Below are 21,901 nucleotides of genomic sequence, written 5' to 3' on the forward strand. Positions count from 1 at the left end.
CTTTCAGAAATGTCTCCTTGTGACCCTACAAAGCAGTGGAAAGCATTGCTCATATAGCACGGTCAGCCCATCATTAGTTTTACACACACCTCTTGAGAGGTTGTTGTCCCTATTCCACTCTTCTCATGACAGAAGAGGCAGGAACAAAATATTTCACCTCTAGAATTATGCATTATGATCCATGGATCAGAGAATTGGAGGGACTAAGAGTAGAACAACAAGGTTCTCTAAAGCAGATTTCTGTATAAAGCATAATATAAAAAAATAGTTTCTAGAAATTTTATTACAGAACTCCTTAAGTATCACCTCTTTTCTTGGAGGCAAAGATACTGGTTATATTAATCCTTTGAAAAATCCCAGGTTTTCAGATGCCAAGAAAGGAATGGATACCTTCAAAGCATTGTCCCTGGGTTTGGAGAGAAGAGATGTTTTAAATTATAAAGTTTTAATTCTTCTCACAAGTGGTGTTAAAGTGCACATGTCCATGCATAACGCACGTATGCAAATTTCTCCAAGACTTCACTTTGTTTGGTAGTAAAGTTATAGATAATAACAATATTCTTTGTGGATTCTTTTGTAGGTGGAAGATGCTGTGCCTTCTCCCCTGATGGGAAAGCCTTAGCAGTTGGCCTGAATGATGGGAGTTTCCTGGTCGTAAATGCTGACACTGTTGAAGACATGGTCTCCTTCCATCACAGAAAAGAAATGATCTCTGATATTAAATTTTCAAAAGGTAAAGATGACAGCAGAAACTTTTTAAAATGTGTTGGGACAAAAAGGTACAATAGTGGACTATTTTCATTATTTCCTTGATCTTTACCCCGTTTAAAATGTTAAGTTTCTGAAAGTAACTTCCTGTATAAACTGTTTTGATATTAACTGCACATTTTTCTTTATAGATACAGGAAAATACCTTGCTGTGGCATCCCATGATAACTTTGTGGATATTTACAACGTACTGACAAGCAAAAGGGTTGGCATCTGTAAAGGTGCTTCTAGTTTCATTACACATATTGACTGGGATTCTAGAGGTAAAGTATGTTGTGGCTTTTAAAACATAATTTTTGTTTTAAAAAAAGTCAATGTCTAGTCATATATTGTTCCTAGAGAATGGCAACTGAGTTTTAGAGAAAAGCACATGGGGAGGGGACCCCATAACAATATAAACGACTAGAATCTTATAACCTAGAGGCAGCTGCTGTTAACATTTTGAGCATTTTTCCTTATTGTTGTTGTTGTTGTTAATTCAAGCCACTGAGCTTTAAGAAGGTCAGAAACAGAGATGATCCCTTCTGTCACCCTAACAAGCTCCCACCTTCCCCTTTGAGTTCGGCATGCTGTTTCCCTGCCTTGTATCTCCTCCTTACTGCTGTCCCTTTTCCTAGCAATGCTCCACCTCCTGGCGAACTGCCCAAGAAGTCTCAAGCAATTTTCATCCTCCAGCAGAGGTAGAAATCTACATTCAGCTCACCTAATGCTTCTCTGCTTTCCAAAACTTCTAGCCTACCCTCTGCCTCCTCCACATCACGCTCACAAACACCCTGGGGATATGTCTATTTATTTATGTAACAGATCTACCTTCTGCCATGGGCAAAGTCTTGAGCCAGAAAATGTGGAAGATCCAGAAATGAGACATGGTTCCTACTCTCCCCACAGTTTATAATTTAGTGAGGGAGATTTCCTTGTATGTGAATAATATAGGAGCACCAAGTGGGTGAGGCATGGGAGTAAGACACGGTGAGTCACAGCAGAAGTGGTGAGCTAGGGTTCGAATGGGCAAGTCAGCATTAAGCGCACAAGGTGGAGCATCAGTGCTATAAGGTAGATCACTTTTTTTATTAGTAGTTTCAGGTGTACAAAACGACATAATGATTAAACATTTGCACCCCTCACAAAGTGATTAATCCCCCCTTCAAGTCTACTACCCCTCTGACATCATATATACGAAGCTGTTACAATACCAGTGACAATATTCCCTATTCCGTACTTTACATCGTGTGACTATATATTTTTTTAAATTACAGTTGGCAATCAATATTATTTTATATTAGTTTCAGGAGTACAGTGTAGTGGTTATGCATTTATATAACTTAAGAAGAGATCCCCTGATAAGTCTAGTACCAATCTGACACTATACATAGTTGTTACAATATTATTGACTGTATTCCCCATACTGTATACTGCATATCCCGTGACTATTTTGTAACTATCGGGTAGGTCACTTTTAAATCCTATCCTGGGAACTTGGCTGATGTCTGGGGCAGGGTATTTAAGAAAGGGCAGGGCCCCAGCTTTCAGAGAAGTTTAGTTTGCTGTGGTGGAAGAGCTCCCAGGGGAATCCATGGAGCCTTCACAAAAGGAGTGACTTTTGAGATGGATCTTAGAGGATGAGCAGAAATTCACCAGATGGTAAAATTTAAGATAAACATTCCAGGCTCAGAAGGAACATGGTGTGCCAGGACGTAGAGGTCGGAAGAACAGGGATGATTAAGAAATAGTGAGTAATCATGAGTGGCTGAGGGTTCAAAAGGAGGGGAATGTGGAGAGACAGACAGAGACAGAATGTAAAGAAACTTGATGTCATGCGAGAAAGTAGAACACTGAACTTTATCCCGTAGGCATTCCCCATCTTGGGGAGAGTGAGTGAGCCTGGAGTTGGAAAGCAACTAAAATTAAACAGGAGAAAGATAATGAGGGCCTCAACCAAACAGCGGTTATTTCTGAGATGCCAAAATATTCTATTTCAAGTATTTTTTGATGTAGCGGCCATAAAACTGATCCTTCTGCCAAGGCAGGTATTTGGTTGTAGTTGTACTTGCTGCACTGGAATTTGGACTTTATCTAAGCTTTACAGCTTAGATACAAGCATTTTATACAGTGCAATTGAGAGGAAGAAAGCATGCCATTTATTGTAAGAGGTGCAAGTCCCAACAAGGGCAAAGAGAGATCAGATAAGTCCCTCTCACTTTCCTGTCAGAGCCACGCCGGACTCAGTGCTGAGGGCTTAGGCTGGCATGTATGGTCAGGCAGGACACCGGCTGCCTGAGAGTCATCTAGGAACCAGTGAGGTCGCTGGGGATAGATGGGAGCAGTCACTTCTCAACCCCCTTCTTTAATATTCTCTGCTTTATTGTTTGTTTGTTTTTTTAAAGCAGTGATTTCCCCCTATATATCCTCTGGCTGACATCCCTAGATACCCCCTCTTATGCGAAAGATTAAAACAGTCAAGGCCAGCCTTATGCTTACATAGAAGAGAGATAGAATATGGTGAGTTTTATTCAAAATCTAACACACCCACACACAAAATACCTGACAGAATATGTTGAATCCCAAGACAACAGTGACCACTGGGAGATTAAAACCAATTTATTATTTACATGTTCCAAGGGCCAAGAGAAAATGAGACGTAGGGAGAATAAGTTTTGGTCGGGAAGATTTTTTTTAAATTACTTTTAATTGTGATAAAATACACATGACATGAAATTTACCATCTTAACCATTTTTATGCGTGTGGTTCGGTGGCATTGAATACATTCACATTATTGTGCCACCATCCATCTCTAGAACTCTTTTCATCTTGTGAAACTGAAACTCTCAACCCATTAAACAATAATTCCCCATTGCCCCCAGCCCCTGGCAACCACCATTCTGCTTGATGTCTCTGTTCATTTGACTACTCTAGGTACTTCGTATAAATACAGTATCTGTCTTTTTGTCACTGGCTTATTTCACTTAGCATAGTGTCCTCAAGGTTCATGTTGTAATGTGTCAGAATTTCTTTTTGAGGCTGAATAATATTCCATTGTACGGATATACCACATTTTGTTTATCCTCCATCCATCAATGTATACTTGGGTTGCTTCCACCTTTTGGCTCTTGTGAATAATGCTGCTATGAACATGGGTGTACAGGTCTTTTGAGTATATACCCAGAAGTGGAATTCCTGGATCAAATGACAAGGCCTTTATTTATTTTTTAAGTAACCACCATAATGTCTTCCACAGTGGCTGTACCATTTTACACTCCCACCGGTAGTGCACAAGGGTACCACATTTTCCACATCCTTGCCAACACTTGGTTATTTTCGGGGGGTGGGAAAGGAGTGGTGGTGGTTTTTGTTTTTTAGAGCAACGATCCTAATGGGCGTGAGGTGGTATCTCATTGCAGTTTGATTCGCAGTTTGAGAGTATGTTTTATAATTCTGTAAATGTGTATGTCCTGTGTTGGCTGCTAGGGATGGAACGAGGAGTAAATCACAGATGGAAAGAATCCCATCTTGGCATCTTGGCCAAGATCAGTGGATTGTGGCCATGGGTGGGTCTAAGGTAAAGGTCTGTATGTAGGGCCCCAGTGTGGAGCCATCACTTTGTGGAGAGAGAGGGAAACCTCATTATTTCCATAATTCTGCCCACAGCTGGCGTCTGTGGTCCAGCTAGCACTCAGGATGATGGCAAAGGCACTGGAGGCCAAAGTCTTTAAAAAGCCACCTCGCCTAAGTGACCCCTTCAGTCAATGAGAGGCCCAGACCAAGTGGTTTCTAGAACTGAGTGGAGAACAGAATATTCTTGATTTGGGGGGAGGAGTTATACCAAATACCATCCGGAGAATAAGAGCATATATGCCTGTGAATCTTCCCTGGTTCATCTCCAGTGTCATTGCCATGAGATGTGTCATATTGATATTCTTATGTTCCTGATCTCTGAGTTCCACAAATGCCTGACCTCACCAATGTGCCAGCTGCCTCAAGACCAGCCTGGCTTTTCACAGCGGGGCCTCGAGGGTCTGCGAAGGGTAGAGGCAGAATTTAGGAGCAGGAATCTGTTTGACCTTGTCAAAAATAGTGAACACGTTTGTCGAGCCAGCTGGCTCGTCAGGGGTGGGGAATGGCTCAGCCTTCAGCCTCTGCAGCCTTTCGTGTCCATGGCAACCACAAGTCCTAGGAAAACCAAAAAGTGCATCAGTCCTTTGCAGAAACAGCAGCTACCCCTGAACGAAAGCTCCTGCACCAAATACTTGAGTAAGAAAAACATATGTGGAAAGAGACAAAACATGGAGGGATATTTTCTGGTTGCTTTTAGTTCATTTCTTTTAGAAATATCAAGACTATAAGATCTTTTAACAATTAGCAGTTTGAGCCATCATAGAACATCTCATTCCCATTTTCACTGTAAGTGGCCTGATAGGTTTGGCCAATTTAAGTACAAATTTAGTACCAATTTTAGAATTGCTCTGAGTCGTAAATTATATAGCTGGGATGATGTGTGTGAATATTTTGTGATCTATAAAATTCTATGCAATTGCATGCTGTGTGACTTACCATACCTGCTTGGAAATGAGGACACTTGTCTCTTTCAATGTCCTTATTCTGTGTGAGTAGACATTTCTAGTGAATAAAAATGTGAGGATTCTGAAAGAATAGGGTTGCTATTATTCAGGGGTAAGTTATACATGGACTATACAGACTTTTTGCTCTTTGTTTCTGCTCCTGTCCTCAAGATATTTCAGAGGTTATATATTACACATAGGCAGGCAGTAGGGGGGGGAAAGAGTGATGACCTAAATATTTCCTCTACGCCTAAAAGAAAAAAAAAAAGTCTAGTAACAGTAGTAAAGAAAATTTGAGTGAATAAACACACACCCATAATTCCACTTTTCTAACACTAGAATACTTGATTTTTTTTTTTTTTTTTTAATTTCACATCCTTGGTTGCAAGGAACAGAAACCCACTCAATCCAACTTAAATTTAAAAATAATAATAAAGGAGGAGTTTATTGGAAAGACAGAGGGATGGATATCTTCTAGAACCCAGTAACAGGAAGCAACATCTCCTGAGGAATTGGCTTTAGGAATGAACTGGAAAATGCCCAGAAATCAAGGAGGCAGGCCCTCTCCCCTCCTTTCCTGCTCCGAGGCAGCTTGTTTCAGTGTCCGCTGCTCTCCTGGGTCTGGTGTCTGCTTTTGGACCCTTTCTCCTCGCAGGCAGGCTTTCCCTAATTCATTTGCACATGGCCCACTCACTCTTTGTTGCCCCAAAATGCCAGCGTACTCCCAAAGTCCACATCTAATCCCAGCAAGGCACCCGCTGATACAGCCTCCCAGATTCCAATTTCCCAGAAGAGAAAATTTGACTTCCCAGCCCAGTCTCTGGCCTGGCACCTCCTGACTCCTGTGGAGGGCAGTTCTCAAGGGAGGGACATGGGCTAGGTATGTCCCCACAGGTGTCTATGGCTCTGCGAAGCACGTCTGGTGTTGGTCTCTTGTGTTTAGATTTCCTGATGTTTTTACAATCATGAAGTACTTCACTGAGCTATTTTAACAGGTTTTGGTTTGTTTTTCTAAGTAAAGTATGATCTTTGAAACTGTGGTATAAAGTGAGTTGTTAGGATTATCTGAGAATTATTATCCTTTGAGATCCATTAGAATCTCATGGCCAAAAATCTTCTAAAATTAGCCGTATTCACAGCATGTTTGCATTGAATCCATTAATCCTTTTCCCACATCCATTGTTATTTGCAATCACTCTTGAGAATCCTAAAAGTATATTCTGTGGATATATTTAGTTCAATTGAAAAAATATTGGTCACTCATTTTCTTATAGTGCTAAATAGCCAAAGCTAGTTTAACTCCCCTTTTTTTTCATTTGTATATGTTCAGCCATAAAGTCAGGAAAATGTGCCCATTTCAGAGAAAACATTTTCAAATTCACTTGCTTGTCACAGCCAAGGCAAAAAACCTCTCACCACCAGTTATGAAATGAGAGAATCTTTTTTTTTTTTTTTTTTTTTGGGGGGGGTGTTGTTTTGTTTTTAACATTGTTTTATTAGGTGCACAAAACAATGTAATAGACATTTATCATTTATATCCCTCACACAGTGACAACCCCCCTTCCCCTCTGACATCACGCACAGCCAGTACATTTCCACTGGAGAGAATCTTGTTTTTAATTAGTAACTTCAAAACAGACCTGCAATTCCTGAAGATTAGCCAAGCTAGATTTCACATGTTGGTGGTGCTGTCTTAATCATTAAAGAACATGATGATATAAACCACAACGTTCTTACTTTAGCATTATTTTTCCAAGAAGGGCATTTCAAGACTACTAGGTGTAAATAGTTATGGAAAAAAACTACATACACTGAATTATTTGCAGATGAAATATTAGGATATCTGAGATTTGCTGCAAAATAATCTGGGGTGAGGGAGTGAGTGGAAGTTCAGGAAATAGGTTTGGCTGTGGGCTAACTGTTGACGCTGGACTTTGGGCACATAGGGGTTCTTTATGCTAGTCTTACTTCCGTGTGTGTTTGAAATTTTCCATAGTTAAAAAAATGCTTTAAAAATACTGGAAAGTGTACCTTCTGAGTCATTTACATGTCAAGCCATAAAGGATTGTTGACGTGGTAGAGGAGAATTAGGAAATCTAATCTTTTTCAACATTAATCAAAATGAAACCAAGATTATACTTTTATGTCAGACAGAAAGACTATTTTTGCTCAACATTTTGTTTTAGGAAAATCTTGTTTTTCTCTATACAAATTTTCAAGTAAGATGGGGGAGGTGAGAGGGGAATGAATATTTATAGTTTGTTTTCTGTGTCATTTTCCTGTTTCTAAACTTTCAAGGGCAAATTTAGAATTTAAACCTGAGTAAATGTGAATGCTTGCGACATGGTTCTCACTTCTAAGGCCATAATTCTTGTCAAAGCAGTTTGCTTTTACTACCTCTCTGTGCTAGGTAGGAGGCAATGGGAGAAAAGAGCAAGAAATAGATTTTGTCAAGCTTTGCAAAAATAGCTACTTTGAATGCAACAGAGTAAAGTATAGCAAGCTTGATTCTTCTATTCTAGAAGAATGGCCAAGGTCAGATTTTATGAGGTTCATATTAAAAAAATAATTATAGCTTTGGAGTTTGTACCATGCCATGTAATAGCTTTTACATGCACTACTGGATAATTCACCATACAGTTAGTCAATCCATGAGAGTTTGTGTAAAATGAATCACAATAATTGCAGCCATGCTTATCATTTTATAATAAAAAGATACATGCAGAGTTTAATTCTCTCTACTTCATTCTATCATAACAGGAAAATTATTGCAAGTTAATTCGGGTGCCAAAGAACAACTCTTTTTTGAAGCTCCAAGAGGCAAACGGCATATAATAAGACCTTCAGAGGTAACAATCATACACAAAGATGTAAAGATTTAATATTATTTCATGGACATTTAATAGATGCATTTTAATAAAACCTATCAAGTCTTATCCACTAATATGGGTTACATTTAGTATACCTTTAAGCTTGATCATTTCTTAAATCTGGTTGCTTAATCTGATTTTGCTTAATCTGAGGATTTATGGATTTACTATACCACTGATAAAGCAATGTGCAGTTGGCGTTCTAATTTTTCTGTGCCTGGTGACAATGATTAAGCTAACAATTTAGATTTTATATATATATATTTTACCATTCAACATGTGGTTTTGTGCAACGCTTCTTATGAATGAATATAAATTTTTGAAACATACTTTTTCAATGTTTACTATTTGTAATAATAAGCAATATCTTCTGTACCTAATTTATCAAACTGATTTTTTTTTCTATGTTTTCCACGTGTCCTTAGCCACATACATAATTTTTTAATTGTTGAAATCAAAGCCTGGATAACATTTTTGAATCCATGAACTACCGCTTTTCCTGAATGCTCAGCTGCACAGTGCTTCCATATAATGACCCTGATGGCCAAAAAAGTCATTGCCCGATTGAGCTCTAAGAATGTCCCCATAGTCCCGGAGACAGTGTGACTCATATATTTGAGATGTAGCCCTTGATGAAAGAAGAGGAAATATTGCTTCCTTTGAGGAAAAGTGGGTAAGAGTGCATCGCTGAGGGATAAGCATCGGCCTCTCTCTTCAGTTTACCAGTAATATAAACTACCCCAGTATTGTAAAGTAATCCCAGAGATATTTGGATACGTGAACATTCATAATGTTTTCATTGTTCCTAAAGGAAGTATGTGTGCAGTACTTAGAGAACACAAGTTTTTATAGATGATGGCATTGTATTAGTGGAAATTGTTTACTGATCAATTGATCTCACCCCCCAATTCCAACTTATTTATCTATGATCAGTCCTCATTTTAACTTCTTTTAAATTTATTGAGGTAGCATTGGTTAATAATATTATATAAGTTTCAGGTGTGTAACTTTATAACACATCATCTGTCTAGTCTCCCTCTGCCACCATATGTTTGATTCCTCTTTACAGTCTTCATCCTCCGCCTTTCCCTCTGGTAACCACCACACTGTTGTCTGTGTCTGTGAGTTTGTTTTTTTGGTTCATTTGCTGCTTTTTGTTTTGTATCCCACATATGAGTAAAATCATATGGTTCTTGCCCTTTTCTGTCTGATTATGTCATTTAGCACGATACTCTCAAGATTCATCCATGTTGTCACATACGGAGAAACATTTATAGCCTTGAAAAAGAATATTTTTAATTATTCATTCATTCACTGAACATCTGTTGAATGTGCCGGACATTTCCTGTGCCTATATTTTAATTTTCACAACAGCTCTGTGTGATAGTTGTCAATCTCATTTTACATACAGGAGAAAAAAGATTCCAAGAGAGTAAGAGGACCATGGAGCTGTGATCCCAGCCTAGAGGGGTCTGTGTGTGACTTTACCTCAATTTCTAAGCATCCTTTTACATCTAAGGATCATTTTACATCACTTTACCTGTATTTTCCCATCCTATTCTAATGACCCAAAATAAGTATACTAAAATAAAGTGCAATTTAACCAAATGATGAAGGGAGGGGGATGAAACCAATTGGAGACAGATGAGCAATTATTACATAAAAGAATATGCATAAGAGGGAAATTTGTGTTATAAGGCTTCCTGAAATGCCAGGCTCTGGCTCCAAAGAGTTAATTGTCACTCTGTGATGCACCGTTTGTTGTTCCAGAGGCTGATTGATCTCTGGTGCTGTTGGCTGGGGAAGCCCTCCAGCTGATGTTTCCTTGGCCCAGCCTTCCCCTGCCACGCTTAAGAGCACCAAGGAGGTAGCTCATGGTTTCCATCAGCAATATCGTCAGGCCTTTCAAATGAGTATGAAGGATTTTGAAAATCTCCTTTTTAGAAAAACTTTCTTTTTTTTTAAGAAACAGATATAGTGAAATTAATATGAAGTCACCCTGAAAATTGTTAAATATTACAAATATTAAAATGTCCATTTAAATCCATCGGATGCAGCACGGTGCTGTTAAAAGCAACTTTGTACTAGGAGACCAACCCTTTGGACCTCGACTTCCCCTCTGCTTGCTGAGTGTGCAGTGTCTTCTGTGACTAACCTCTCTGTGGGCTTCCAGTGTTGCCTCCTCTGGAAAATGGTGATCTGGTAAATGACATATCTGCCTGAGGCAAGGGGCTAAGGAAGAGAACCCTTGAGGACTCTCCTTCCATCTAAGTTCCAGGATATTTTGGTTTTTTTAACAAGTTTATTTACCTCTTTTTGGTTTTATGTGTTAGAGGGATCATTCTTAATGTTCAATTTTTAAATGCAATTTCTGTAGCTTCCAACAAATTAGACATTTGCTTCCCCCGCAAGCACAGTGTCCAGATCTAAGGGTGTTCTGTTGGGGTGACTGCATGATGAGCAATACCAGCTCACCCCCCTTTTCTGCCCAGATAATGAGGCCAGGCCCCGCGGGGGTGGTGGCATTAGAGATGAAGAGGGATGGTCTCAGAAATAGAATCTGAAACCTGGATGGGAGCCAGTGGCCAGAAAGCCTGCTTCTTGAACCGGTAGTGGTGGTTCCCTGCTTCTCTTCCTGTGAAGGTCAGTTTAGGATGTCATAAGAGTTGAGGAAACTCTACTACCCCTCAGGAAACTGAGGTCCATGAGGGGGAACCACCTCAAGTCTCCTTAGCCTGTGGCACCTCAAGTCACCAGGCCAGCACAGGTTTTTGGTTCCCGTCCTGCATGTGTCCAGAAGCAACACAGAATGTTAAATGAGGAGAAATTTGAATGATTAAAATGTGAATAACACCTCCCCTTGTGACTAAAATCCTGGCTGCGTCTTCATCTTATCCTTTCTAACCAGTGGGAGAAAGCAGAAAACAACAGAATTGGAGGTGAGGTGCATTAAGAAAGGGCAAAGCAGTTTTCATATTCAAAGGAAGAGGTCTGGCTTGTAATTTTAGGCACAATTCTCTAATGATTTCTATACTCTTTTACACAGTGCTTTAAAGTACCTATCTAAAAAAATTATAATGTCAAGATTTACTAGCAGATCTCAAAAGAGAGTAAATGAGATGAAATCCCCCAGGAAGTTTAATACACAGTGTTGTTGTTATTTTATTTTAAAAGGAAAGAAAAACTTCAGTTTTATCAGGATTTAACTAACGCAAATTGTGAATCTTCTGTCCATGAATTTCAGGCAAAACAGTTGTAAAGGATAAAATGTATATTCATGGCAATACCATATGAACAGCTCTTCAGGTTTTTAAAATAGTCTCTCTAAAGCATAAAGGATATTAAGCTAGTTGCAAAATCTTATTATTCTTTCCTCCAAAGAAGCAATCCTTAAAAAATAAAGAAGCTATTTCTTGGAACTTTTAAAAATAGTTTGCTAAATGATCAGCTCTATTGATCAGTCTAGCTCAGTGGTTTCCATTAGGAGTTTTCCCCCTCATCCATGGACATTTGGTGATGTATGGGACCAACTTGGGGAGGGGGTGCTGCTGGCATCCGGTGAGTGGAGGACCAGGATACTGCTGAGCATATTACCACGCATAGGACAGCCCCTGACACCAAAGCCCAAAATGTCAGTAGTGCTGACATTGAAAAGCCCTACTCTAGCTTATGGCTTATACAATGATAAACTGTATTCAGGTAAGAACTAAAAAACTTTATTATTGTCAGCTTTCTGCAACTCCAAAATGTTCATCTTATCTAGAGAAGAATATGTGGATATTTGACGGCAGTGCTTGTTTATTAAGACAATGCATATACCCCTTTAAAAATGCAACTTAGAACTTGTGCACCTCAGCACCCAAAACAAATGCCTGATGTTGGCAACGTCATCACTTTGAACTACTCAGCTTCAAATTATGTCATTTAAATAAAACAAAAAGATCTCTAGGTTGAGCAAAAATTTAGTAACTTTCTTTCCTTCTTTTTAAGATTGAGAAGATAGAGTGGGACACGTGGACCTGTGTCCTAGGGCCCACCTGTGAGGGGATCTGGCCAGCACACAGTGACGTGACCGACGTGAATGCTGCCAGTCTTACCAAAGACTGCTCCCTCTTAGCCACTGGAGATGATTTTGGTTTCGTCAAGCTTTTTTCATATCCTGTCAAGGTAATATTGCATGTTTATTACATATACTTACCCAGTCTCATTAATAACCTCAAATCTATCTATTGTATCTAAGTGGATGTTTAAATTTTGAAGGCATAAGGAATCAGTAATGTTATCTTCAGTATCCTTGTTCTTTATGTTATATAAAAACCTTCATGACATTATGTTTACTAATCTGAGCCAGATTCTCATGGCATGGAATTCCTCATTGAAAGGCCCTTGGTAGTCATCAAATCCAACATCTCATAAACTGCAGAGTAAGCCTTTTCTTTATGACACCTTGGACTGGTGTCTTTCAAACACGTACCAGCATATTTCCCGAGATGAAGAACTTCATTACCTCACAAAGTAGCCCAATTCATTTGTAAATAGCTCTATTTGTTAACATGTTTTGCTGTATATTGAGTGAAATTTTTTGCCTTCAGCTGAAGTTATGCCTTCTGAATCATCATTGAATAATTCTAGGCCTCTAACAGTCTGTATATAGGAAGATTGTATATGACTCCCTGGAGTCTCATTCTCTCCAGCTTAAGCATTTTAGTTCCTTCAGCCATTCCCCATGGGACATGGTTTTCAGCTGCTCCCTCCCTCTAAGCACACACCATTTTATCAATTCCATTTTAAATGGTCTTATCTAGAACTGAATTCAATGCTTCAGCTGTAATCTGACCAGCTTGGGGTACAGTTGGACTTTCCTTGTTTTGACCTTATATTTGTTTTAAATCAGACTAAAATGGCATCAGCTCTTTTGGCTGCCACACTACTCAATTGCATCATAGATGTCATTGCCAGAAATGTTCAGGTTATCCCCCATCTTGTGCTCATGCAATCGACTTTCTAAACTCTGAGTACAGAAATTTGTATTTGTACCAAATAAGAGTTATCTTGTTTATTTTATCTCCTTTTCCCAACCTGTCAACATCTTTTAAATACTTTTGGAAAGTATTTACTTTTCCTTCCAACATCACGTCATCCTCTGATTTCACAAGTGTGAGTTCTAAGTCAAGGAAAGAAAACAAAATACAGACTAGAACAACCAAATATCACCACCAGGAGCCCCCCATTCAATTTGACATTCTGTTTATTAACGTACACATTTAGTTAGAGTTCTTCAGTCAGTAACAGATGTTTACATCTATCTGATTATGCTGTCATGGAGCTCACATTTCCCTCTCTAGTCCAGCCAGACATCATTAAAAACTTGGCATACATCTCGCTAAAAGCCACGTTGGTTGTGTCTCTGCTATCCCTAATCTCGCCTTCTGACAAACCAGTCAGTGCAAGATATGAGGTTAGTTCACAGTGAACCTCTGTTGCTGCCTAGTAATCATCACTTCCTTTTCCACGTGCTTATCGACCCCCTGTGTAATAATTCACTCTAGAATTTTCCAGGGATTACATCAACTCACAAATCAATATTTGCCAGAGTCTGCTTGTTTTCCCTTTTGGATACAGGAACCTTTTTATGTGACACCAAAGAGCTCATTCTCTCTCAGCGCACACACAGACACACACAGACACACAGACACACACACACACACACACACACACACACACACACACACACAGCCATGGAGCCCACAGTGAGAAGGTCGTGTCCATAAGCCAAGAAGAGAGCTCTCACCAGGAACCTAATTGACTGGCATGTTGATCTTAGACTTCCCAGCCTACGGAACTGTGAGAAAATAACTTTCTGTTGTTTAAGCCATCCAGCGTGTCATGTTTTGCTATGGAAGCCCAGCTGGACTGACAGCATCCCATTGCGGTATTCCAGCATTGAGCTCCATGTCATCAAGTCTTGGTGACACTTATGATACTTTATCACCACACAGCTCTCTCTGTGTCCAAAGTTCAAGTTCCATTTGTTAGATGCTAACATCATGTCTTCCTCCTGGCCCTTTTCTTTCTCCCTTTGCATGAGTTACTAGGCATCTCTTCCAGGCATTTTTCTTTCCATGACAATCAGGGATCCTTATATAGGCAGTTTTATAGTTTAAAATCTTTTCAATGAGATCCTTAGTCCCCTGACAATCACATTGTTTTCAGTCTCCGTGAGGTAGACTCTCCTTTGATAGAGCCCTCCCATTTTGCTAGTATCTTAAGCCATGGGTGCGTCTGTCCTTTGACACCATCTGTGTAGCTCGCCAGTGGCTTCCCTTCGCCTCCCTTCCCTTCCAAAGCTGTGCCCTTCCACTGGATGGGAGAGGTTAAAGTATCACCATGTCATTCACATTTTTAAAGCCCACGCTTAAGTTCTTAAGTTTCCCTCTCAGAATATCAAAGGCTCAAGAGAATGGTTCTTCAAAGAGAAACCTTGTATGTATGTAAAATTTTACACACAGAGAAAATTTTGCATACATATGTAAAATGTGAATGTGGGGAGAGGGTACATAGCTTTCATCAGAGCCTTAGGAATTTCTCACCTGAAAAAGGTTAGCAACCAGCACTCTGGAGACATATTCCAGATTCTCCATTCTTTCAGCACTCAGTGGAAGAGGAGGGTTGTGATAGCGACTCCTGATGGGTTTAAGAGAAATGCACAATTAAGCATGGTGACCCAGAAAAACAGCTCATCCAACTGGCTCTGCCAGGTCTTCAGGAGTTTCCCTCCATGAGCCCTAAGAGAACCACCAAACATCCCTGCCAGCCTCTTCCTCCTGGGGGAGCAGCTGGTTTCCTGGAACTTTCTAATAACTGAATTCTCTTCATCGTTCTGTAGAGCAGTAATCTTGCTTCCTATTCTGAGAATCTTGACTCACCCTTTGCTAGAACAATCTTGGCTTTGTTAAATAACTTTAGTGACTCAGAATTTTTCCCCTACTCACTCCTTTGTGTCACTCTCTTTTCCTCTGCAAAGAGTTTGATCACCATAGGATCTTTTTACCCCTGAACTTTTCTTTGTGGGTTCTTTCTTCCATCCTGTCTAGAAACCCTGTGCCCCCAACTCTTTTACTTTCTCCTCCTCTCCAGAAACCAGCTTGCATTTGTAGCATCTATAATAGTTGGTCCCTGCTTCCAGGAGGAAGACCAGCAGGACACATGGCTGCAGCCACTATGACTGTCCTGTTTGTTTCCATGCCTTCTGCACCTCACATGGTCGCACAGTAGGTTCCCTTGGAAATCCGTATTTGGCTCTGACTATTCGCTTAGCAAGTTAATGGCTCTGGAGGGTTTCCCGGAAATGCTGCCTACCTGTTTGCTTTTGCCATCTTTCTACACTCAGTGTTTGGGCAGTTCCACTCTGCTATCAGGTAGGGGTCGGCGAAATGCAGAGAGATCTCTACCAAGAGTATTTTAAAGTCACTCTCCTGCACCTGTCTCCTGCTGCGTGTCTGTGCCAGTTTCAGAATCCCCAGTGCGCCAGTCCAAAACCCTCTGGAAGCCTCTTGTCAATTACTGAATAAAGTTTTCATCTGGGACACTGATGGACCTCTCATGACCTCAGAAAGTACATGTGGCTTCCCACATTGCTTAAGGTATTCCCTGGGAGTTGCTGAGAGGATGGAAAAACTCTCCTTCTTCAAATGGCTCCCACCAGAGCTGTTTTTGCCAGGCTGTGGCTCATGAGTCAGAAATGGAAGCTGGCTTCTGGTGCCAGCTTCAGCTCCCCACCACTTGTCAGGACTGCCCCAGAGTGAGCTGCTGACTGACTTTACTCTCATCCTTCCCCAAGTGGGGATAAACGTGGTGTGGCCTAAGTGCACCGCTCTGAAGAACTTGCAGTAATTTGCTAATAAATTGGGTCCTGTTTATTTGGCTATGTTTGTTAAAAAGGAGCATGTTTTATTTTTAAATCAATTATTTTCTAGTGTTAGAAATTATTTCCAGTGTCCATGGCAGAAAATGTTGTGTATGTTTTAAACCTTACTGGAGGCCCCAGGTATAAAAAGTCCCTTGCCGTTGGATTGTAGTCTGTGCTTTGGTACGAAAACCACAGTGGGACATGACTGGGAGGACACTTCGGATCTGAAATGTCAGCCAGACTCACATTCAGGACTTTACACTAGAGACCTGTGTAGAATGCACATTTGATATCTGCGAGAAACAGACACAAGCTTTTCATACTTCATTACGCTCCCAGAATAGTTTCTGTAGTCTAGCATTTTATTCATTCCCTCACAAACTGTTTATTGAGGATCTATGATGAGCCAGTTAACATTTTAGGGGAAAAGAGACCTAGCCCCTACCGTCATGGAGCTTATATTCTAGAGAAATGTAGGGACATTGCCGCTTAAATGAGCTGTTTCTTTTGTATCCGATAGGCGCCACTCTAAAGAATAACGTGGGTGAACTAGCACAGAGATGGGAACGATGAGACACCAGATGGGGTAATTGCCAATTTCTGGCTTTACAGGGCCAGCACGCGAGATTCAAGAAGTATGTGGGGCACAGCGCACATGTCACCAACGTGAGATGGCTGCACAACGACTCTGTGCTGCTCACGGTAGGCGGCGCTGACACAGCCTTGATGATCTGGACGAGGGAGTTTGTGGGGACCCAGGAGAGCAAGCTAGTGGACAGTGAGGAGTCAGACACTGATGCAGAAGAGGATGGAGGTGAGCCCCAACTGCACCTGCTTCCCCACCCCCTCCCAAGCCCCGGCAAACCAACTCCACTCCCCATCTCTTTCTGTTGTTTGAGGCTATGACAGTGACGTTGCCAGAGAAAAGGCCATTGATTACACCACCAAGATCTATGCTGTGAGCATCAGGGAAATGGAGGGCACCAAACCACACCAGCAGATGAAAGAAGTTTCAATGGAAGAAAGGTATGATGTCGCCAGGTTTGTTTATGGTACCTGACAACAGGAAACTCATTTAAACCAGTGTGCATTTTCTTTGCCCTCAAAGTTGCTACTTAAGCTAGCCCTTTATGTGAATGCACAAAGTCTTAACTTGCATACAGGCTTAAGTTGGGAAGAGTTGCCCCCCACCATCACTGTATGGCAAAGGGTGGGTTAGGCTTTGCCAAAGTTGTTTATGGAATATGACTTGAATAGACAGGAGATTTATTTGGACTAGGCTTCTCTTGCCCAGAGAAGATGTCGGGATAGCCAGAAAGCTGTCCTGAATGTGATGGCTGACAGGAAACCATGCTGACTAGAGAGGTAGGAGGGAGAGGAGGCTTCTAAGGTCAGGAAGGAATATTTGTGGGTTGTGAAAAATAATCTTCCAACCTAACCAGCGTCTGTGTGGTACTCTGTATCACTTGGTGTACCTTCTCTTACTGTGTCTTCTCCACCTGCCCAAGTTTGTTCAGGTGTGTTTGGTGATTCTAGGCCTAACCAATTGGATTTTGTTGTTTTGGATCCTCTGTGTAGAAAAAAAGTTGCTGGTATTATTTTAGGCCTTTTGGATGTGCTATTTAAGTTATTACTGTAATTGACAAGAGAAATTTTCAAACACTTTATAACATTTGTAAAAAAAAAAACACACCTCCTAATTACTACTATTAATTTACCATATTCATACTAGGAAGGATACATAGTGAATAAAAACTCTAAAGTCTAAAGTGAATTTCATGGATCTCAAAGATGTTTAAGAATTCCCTGTGGGATCGTCATACTGACATGGGTTCAGTGATCACAAGTACCCTGGTCCCATGATTCATAATTGATGAGATTCAAGCTGTTTTTTTGCATTCAGCATAGCTTTCTGCCTAATGAGTATTTAATAAATCTGATCTATCACCTTTTGCTATTAGGTGGGACTTTAGATACAAAGAAAGAAACGTAATTTCCCCCTCCTGCTTCAATTCAGTGCCAGATGTTAAAAAATGCTTGATAAATGGTAGGTGTGCTACAGGCAAGAAGATTTAATCCAATGCAAAAAAATCCTAATTCATTCCTAGCATCTTTGTTAGATGTTACTATGAAGGCTCAGAGTTCTCTTCTGGTTAAAAAAAAAAATTATAGAGATTTTTCTATCGTAGTCTGTAAATTATAGTTTATTTTGCTTGTAACATAGTTTTTTTAATGGCCTCAAAGAGGACATAATTTTAAAGGACGTAATTCTAAGAATAAAGTAAAAAAGAAGAACCATATACATGAATAGGCCTCTCAGTTAAATCATCTACTCTAAAAAACATTTGGTCTAAACTAAATATTCATTGGGGGAAAAAGAAAAAAATGACCCAATCTTTCTAATTTCACATAACATTATGTAATGAGTTGACTTATCTATTATTCCAAAGTTGTTTGTGGCTGATTTCTACAACCAGTGCTTCATCACGCTGTGATTTAGACTGGCCACCAAGATATAGAAATCTAAACAAATTCCTAATTCTAAATGCTACATCTGGTTTCTAACCTAAACTGTGGCTCATCTAAACCTCTTTTGGTCCTGGTGTCTCTTTGGGCAGGTCGTTAAAAATCTCATACCTGCTCAACTTATAAACTGGTGGGTGAGGTGGAGGTAGAGAAGACCCTAAGAAGAATTTTCAATCTTAAAATCCAGAATTTTGAAGCTACCTCATCATCTTCAACATGCCAGATTAGGGATTTGTCATTCACAGCATACACGGGATTGGCTTTTTTTTATTAATACAAAAGAAAAAAATGCTTCATAATAGTATTTTGAGATATAGGGGGAGTCATTTTAGTACTTCACTGGTATTTTAGAAAATAATTTGCACCAGGGTGTAGTGCAGAAAACAATTTTAAGATAAATATAGGGTCCAGAGGAATAATCAAGGCTTTTCTATAGCTAGCAATGTCTTTGGTAACATAAAGAGCTTTGACAGTGTCAGTTCCCGCAGGGGGCTGTAACCAGAGAGCAGGATGTCAGCTGCACACAGCATGCTGGGAGCAAAGCAGGACCACACCAGGAAGGGGCGAGTGGAGACGTAGCAGTAAATGGTATCTGATTTACCAGCCTTCATGGGTGCAAATCCTAATCAGAACCGAGAACAAGTGGTCTCCACTCAGTCATTTTAGGGGAACTTGAACCTCACAGACAGGACTGATAACAATTCTGTACTGCAGAAGAGACAAATAGATTCCAGGTAGGGCAGGGCAGGACCTTCAGAGAATTTGTGAGAAAGCAAGATGAGAAAGGCAAGATGGGGCAGGAACTGTTGGAGCAAGGAGGATTCCTTAGTATAAGTCAGGCAGACAGCCCACCTGCGTCCTCACATAGGGTACAAAACGGATTCCATGGACTCCAGTGTCCTGGGCCTGAGAAAGAGACAGAAATGCTGGGGGCCTCAGACATCAGGAACATGGGGTCAGGTAGCACCCAGGTTCTCCCTGGGAAGATTCAGGACTGTCAACCATGACACTGGTCTCTGACTACTTCCTGCCCTGCTGATTCAAGAGGCACAGGCTCTCCTTGACCTTCCGTTTATTGTTCCTTCTTGTGTATACCTGCCAATACCTGCCGGTACCTAGGTGCCTTTTCTAAACAACTGGGCCAAGACATGCACCAGTAAGACTAACGGGAGACAAATACACGAGGACCACAAGAGATACGAGTTTGGAACACCCATGCAGTGCAAGAAACTATTGTGCCTCTTACTAATGTTTCAGGCAGTTCTACCTCTGGTTTAAATCCCTCTCCACGGGAGAAACCGTGAGATAAGTGCAGTGTCTGTCATATTGAGAACAATACCTTGAAGGCAGATGCTCATTAGGCACCAATCATTTTTTTAAGCCACTGAATTCCTAATTCCTAAAATGTAAGACAGACAGATTATTTCAAACTCAACTTCATTATTTGACTTTAAAAGAGCTGTGAGTCTTTAGATTGTGCTTCTTTGTGCAATTTCTAACACATCGTGAGTTCTTACTCTTCAGAAGTTATCTGATCTTCAGTTTCCATCTTTTTGAGACGTAGGGAAGCTGAGTGAAATTTGTGAGGGCTCTTAGAATGCTGAGCTAATCCCACCAACATGTAATCCCTTCCAGGTGTTCTTTGAGATCCTGGTCACCCACTTCCGCTTTGCTCTAGCACGGTGGGGGGCCTTGCCTCCAGGACCCTGATATACTTGTCTCGCCCATCCCCATGGCTTGGTGAGCCCATTCCTGCTGCTCAACTGCCAATGTATAGCATGTGGCTGAGGAAAGTCACTGAAATCTCTTCCAATGTTGAGAATCCATGCTTTCAGACATCATCTAGACACTCAGGGCTGCCCCCACTGTGCTCTCCTTCATCCCCAGCTGACTCCATCTAATCATGTCTAGAGCAACCTTTCCAAACCTCTCCCACCTCTCCAGTTCCCAGTTCCAGCCTGACACTGCTCCTTGCTTTCAACTTTTGACCGCATCTCCTACTTTGCCATGTTTTCTCATAATGTGAGAGCTGTTTTGTCCATCTGCAAACCGAAATTTATTTAATAAATATTTTTTATGTCAGGAAGTTCCTTTTGAGAAAAAAAAAAAAACAGGAAGGGGAAAAGCATAGTTTTTCAGAACAATTTGAGATACAAAATGCTAACCATCAGCATAGCAAAAGGAATAGTACCAAAATCCTATATTCTGACTTTGGTAAAAAAAGAAGAAAAAAAAAAAAAAAAGCAGTTCTTCTCCCAAACTCAAGAGGGGACAAAATCCCTAAAGTTTGCTCAGTACCAGGTTGTTAGAGTTGCCTGTAAAATTAGGAAGTTTCTTTTAATACATTATCAAAGTCACACCTCATTTATATATTGTTTTTTTGATTTATAAAGCATGGCTTTTAGTTTCAAGTGGGTTACCCAAACCAAACTGGCCTAAGCAAAAGGAACCCATTGGCTCACACACCTGAAATTCCAGGCATGGGGTGACTTCAGGTATAACTTGATATGGGAACTCAAATCTTGCTGCCAGAACATTGTTCTCTCTCCATATCTCAATTCTGCTTCCTCTGGGTTATTGCAGTTTTTCAAGTAGAAAAATAGCTGTAGTACCAGAACACTACCATCTCTGTGGTTCAAAACCAGCAGAAGAGAACTGCCTCTGATTCACAAGTCCCCCCAAATACCTTAGGATGCGCCATTGGCTCTGGTGGGTCACATGGTCACCCTTGAATTGATCACTGTGACTTGGGATTTTTTGATGCGTACATGAGTATATGAGTACATGATGATTCTTACGTAGTCTCCTGCCACCCATTGACTAGTAGCAGTGTAATCACTTCCACCAGAAGTAAAAATCCATGGCTGTTATCAAAATTAGAGTGATTTCTGGATGGACTAAGACAGCAAATGTCTATTATACTGCACCCTTTTCTTGTCACATACACACTCTTAAAATGCCCCTAAACTAAACTCTCCCACATATAATTGAAAATGCAGTTACTCCTCCCCAAAGACAGATATTCCAGAGTCTGCAGAGTCAACCATTACTGCATCTGGCCCCTCCAAGATCTCGGGGAGTTGTGAAGTCCTCTCACCCAGGTCCACATAAGCTCCTCATAGTCCTATGGTTAACGGTAATGTTAACCACAAAACCACACCAAATACACAGTGGTGCAGAGAAGACAGAGCAAGAATAGTTGTTTTAAACTGCCACTTGGCATGTGCGAGAGAGACATACAATATGCAGTGGTCACTGGTCCTTGCCTATG

General features: G+C 40.6%; 1 protein-coding gene across 7 annotated transcripts in view; it reads left to right on the forward strand.

The window, feature by feature from the left end:
- EML6 (EMAP like 6) overlaps positions 1–21,901 on the forward strand; it is a 232,773-nt gene that overhangs the window by 172,929 nt on the left and 37,943 nt on the right. For all 7 annotated transcript variants that reach the window (XM_074331995.1, XM_074331996.1, XM_074331991.1 and 4 more), the window contains 6 exons: positions 581–733; positions 900–1,031; positions 8,086–8,174; positions 12,186–12,362; positions 16,717–16,918; positions 17,004–17,130. In XM_074331995.1, coding sequence (XP_074188096.1) covers positions 581–733; positions 900–1,031; positions 8,086–8,174; positions 12,186–12,362; positions 16,717–16,918; positions 17,004–17,130 — 880 coding nt within the window. The remainder of the gene's footprint in view (positions 1–580; positions 734–899; positions 1,032–8,085; positions 8,175–12,185; positions 12,363–16,716; positions 16,919–17,003; positions 17,131–21,901) is intronic.

This window comes from Rhinolophus sinicus, linkage group LG05 (genome assembly GCF_036562045.2).
Source record: "Rhinolophus sinicus isolate RSC01 linkage group LG05, ASM3656204v1, whole genome shotgun sequence".
NCBI lineage: Eukaryota > Metazoa > Chordata > Mammalia > Chiroptera > Rhinolophidae > Rhinolophus > Rhinolophus sinicus.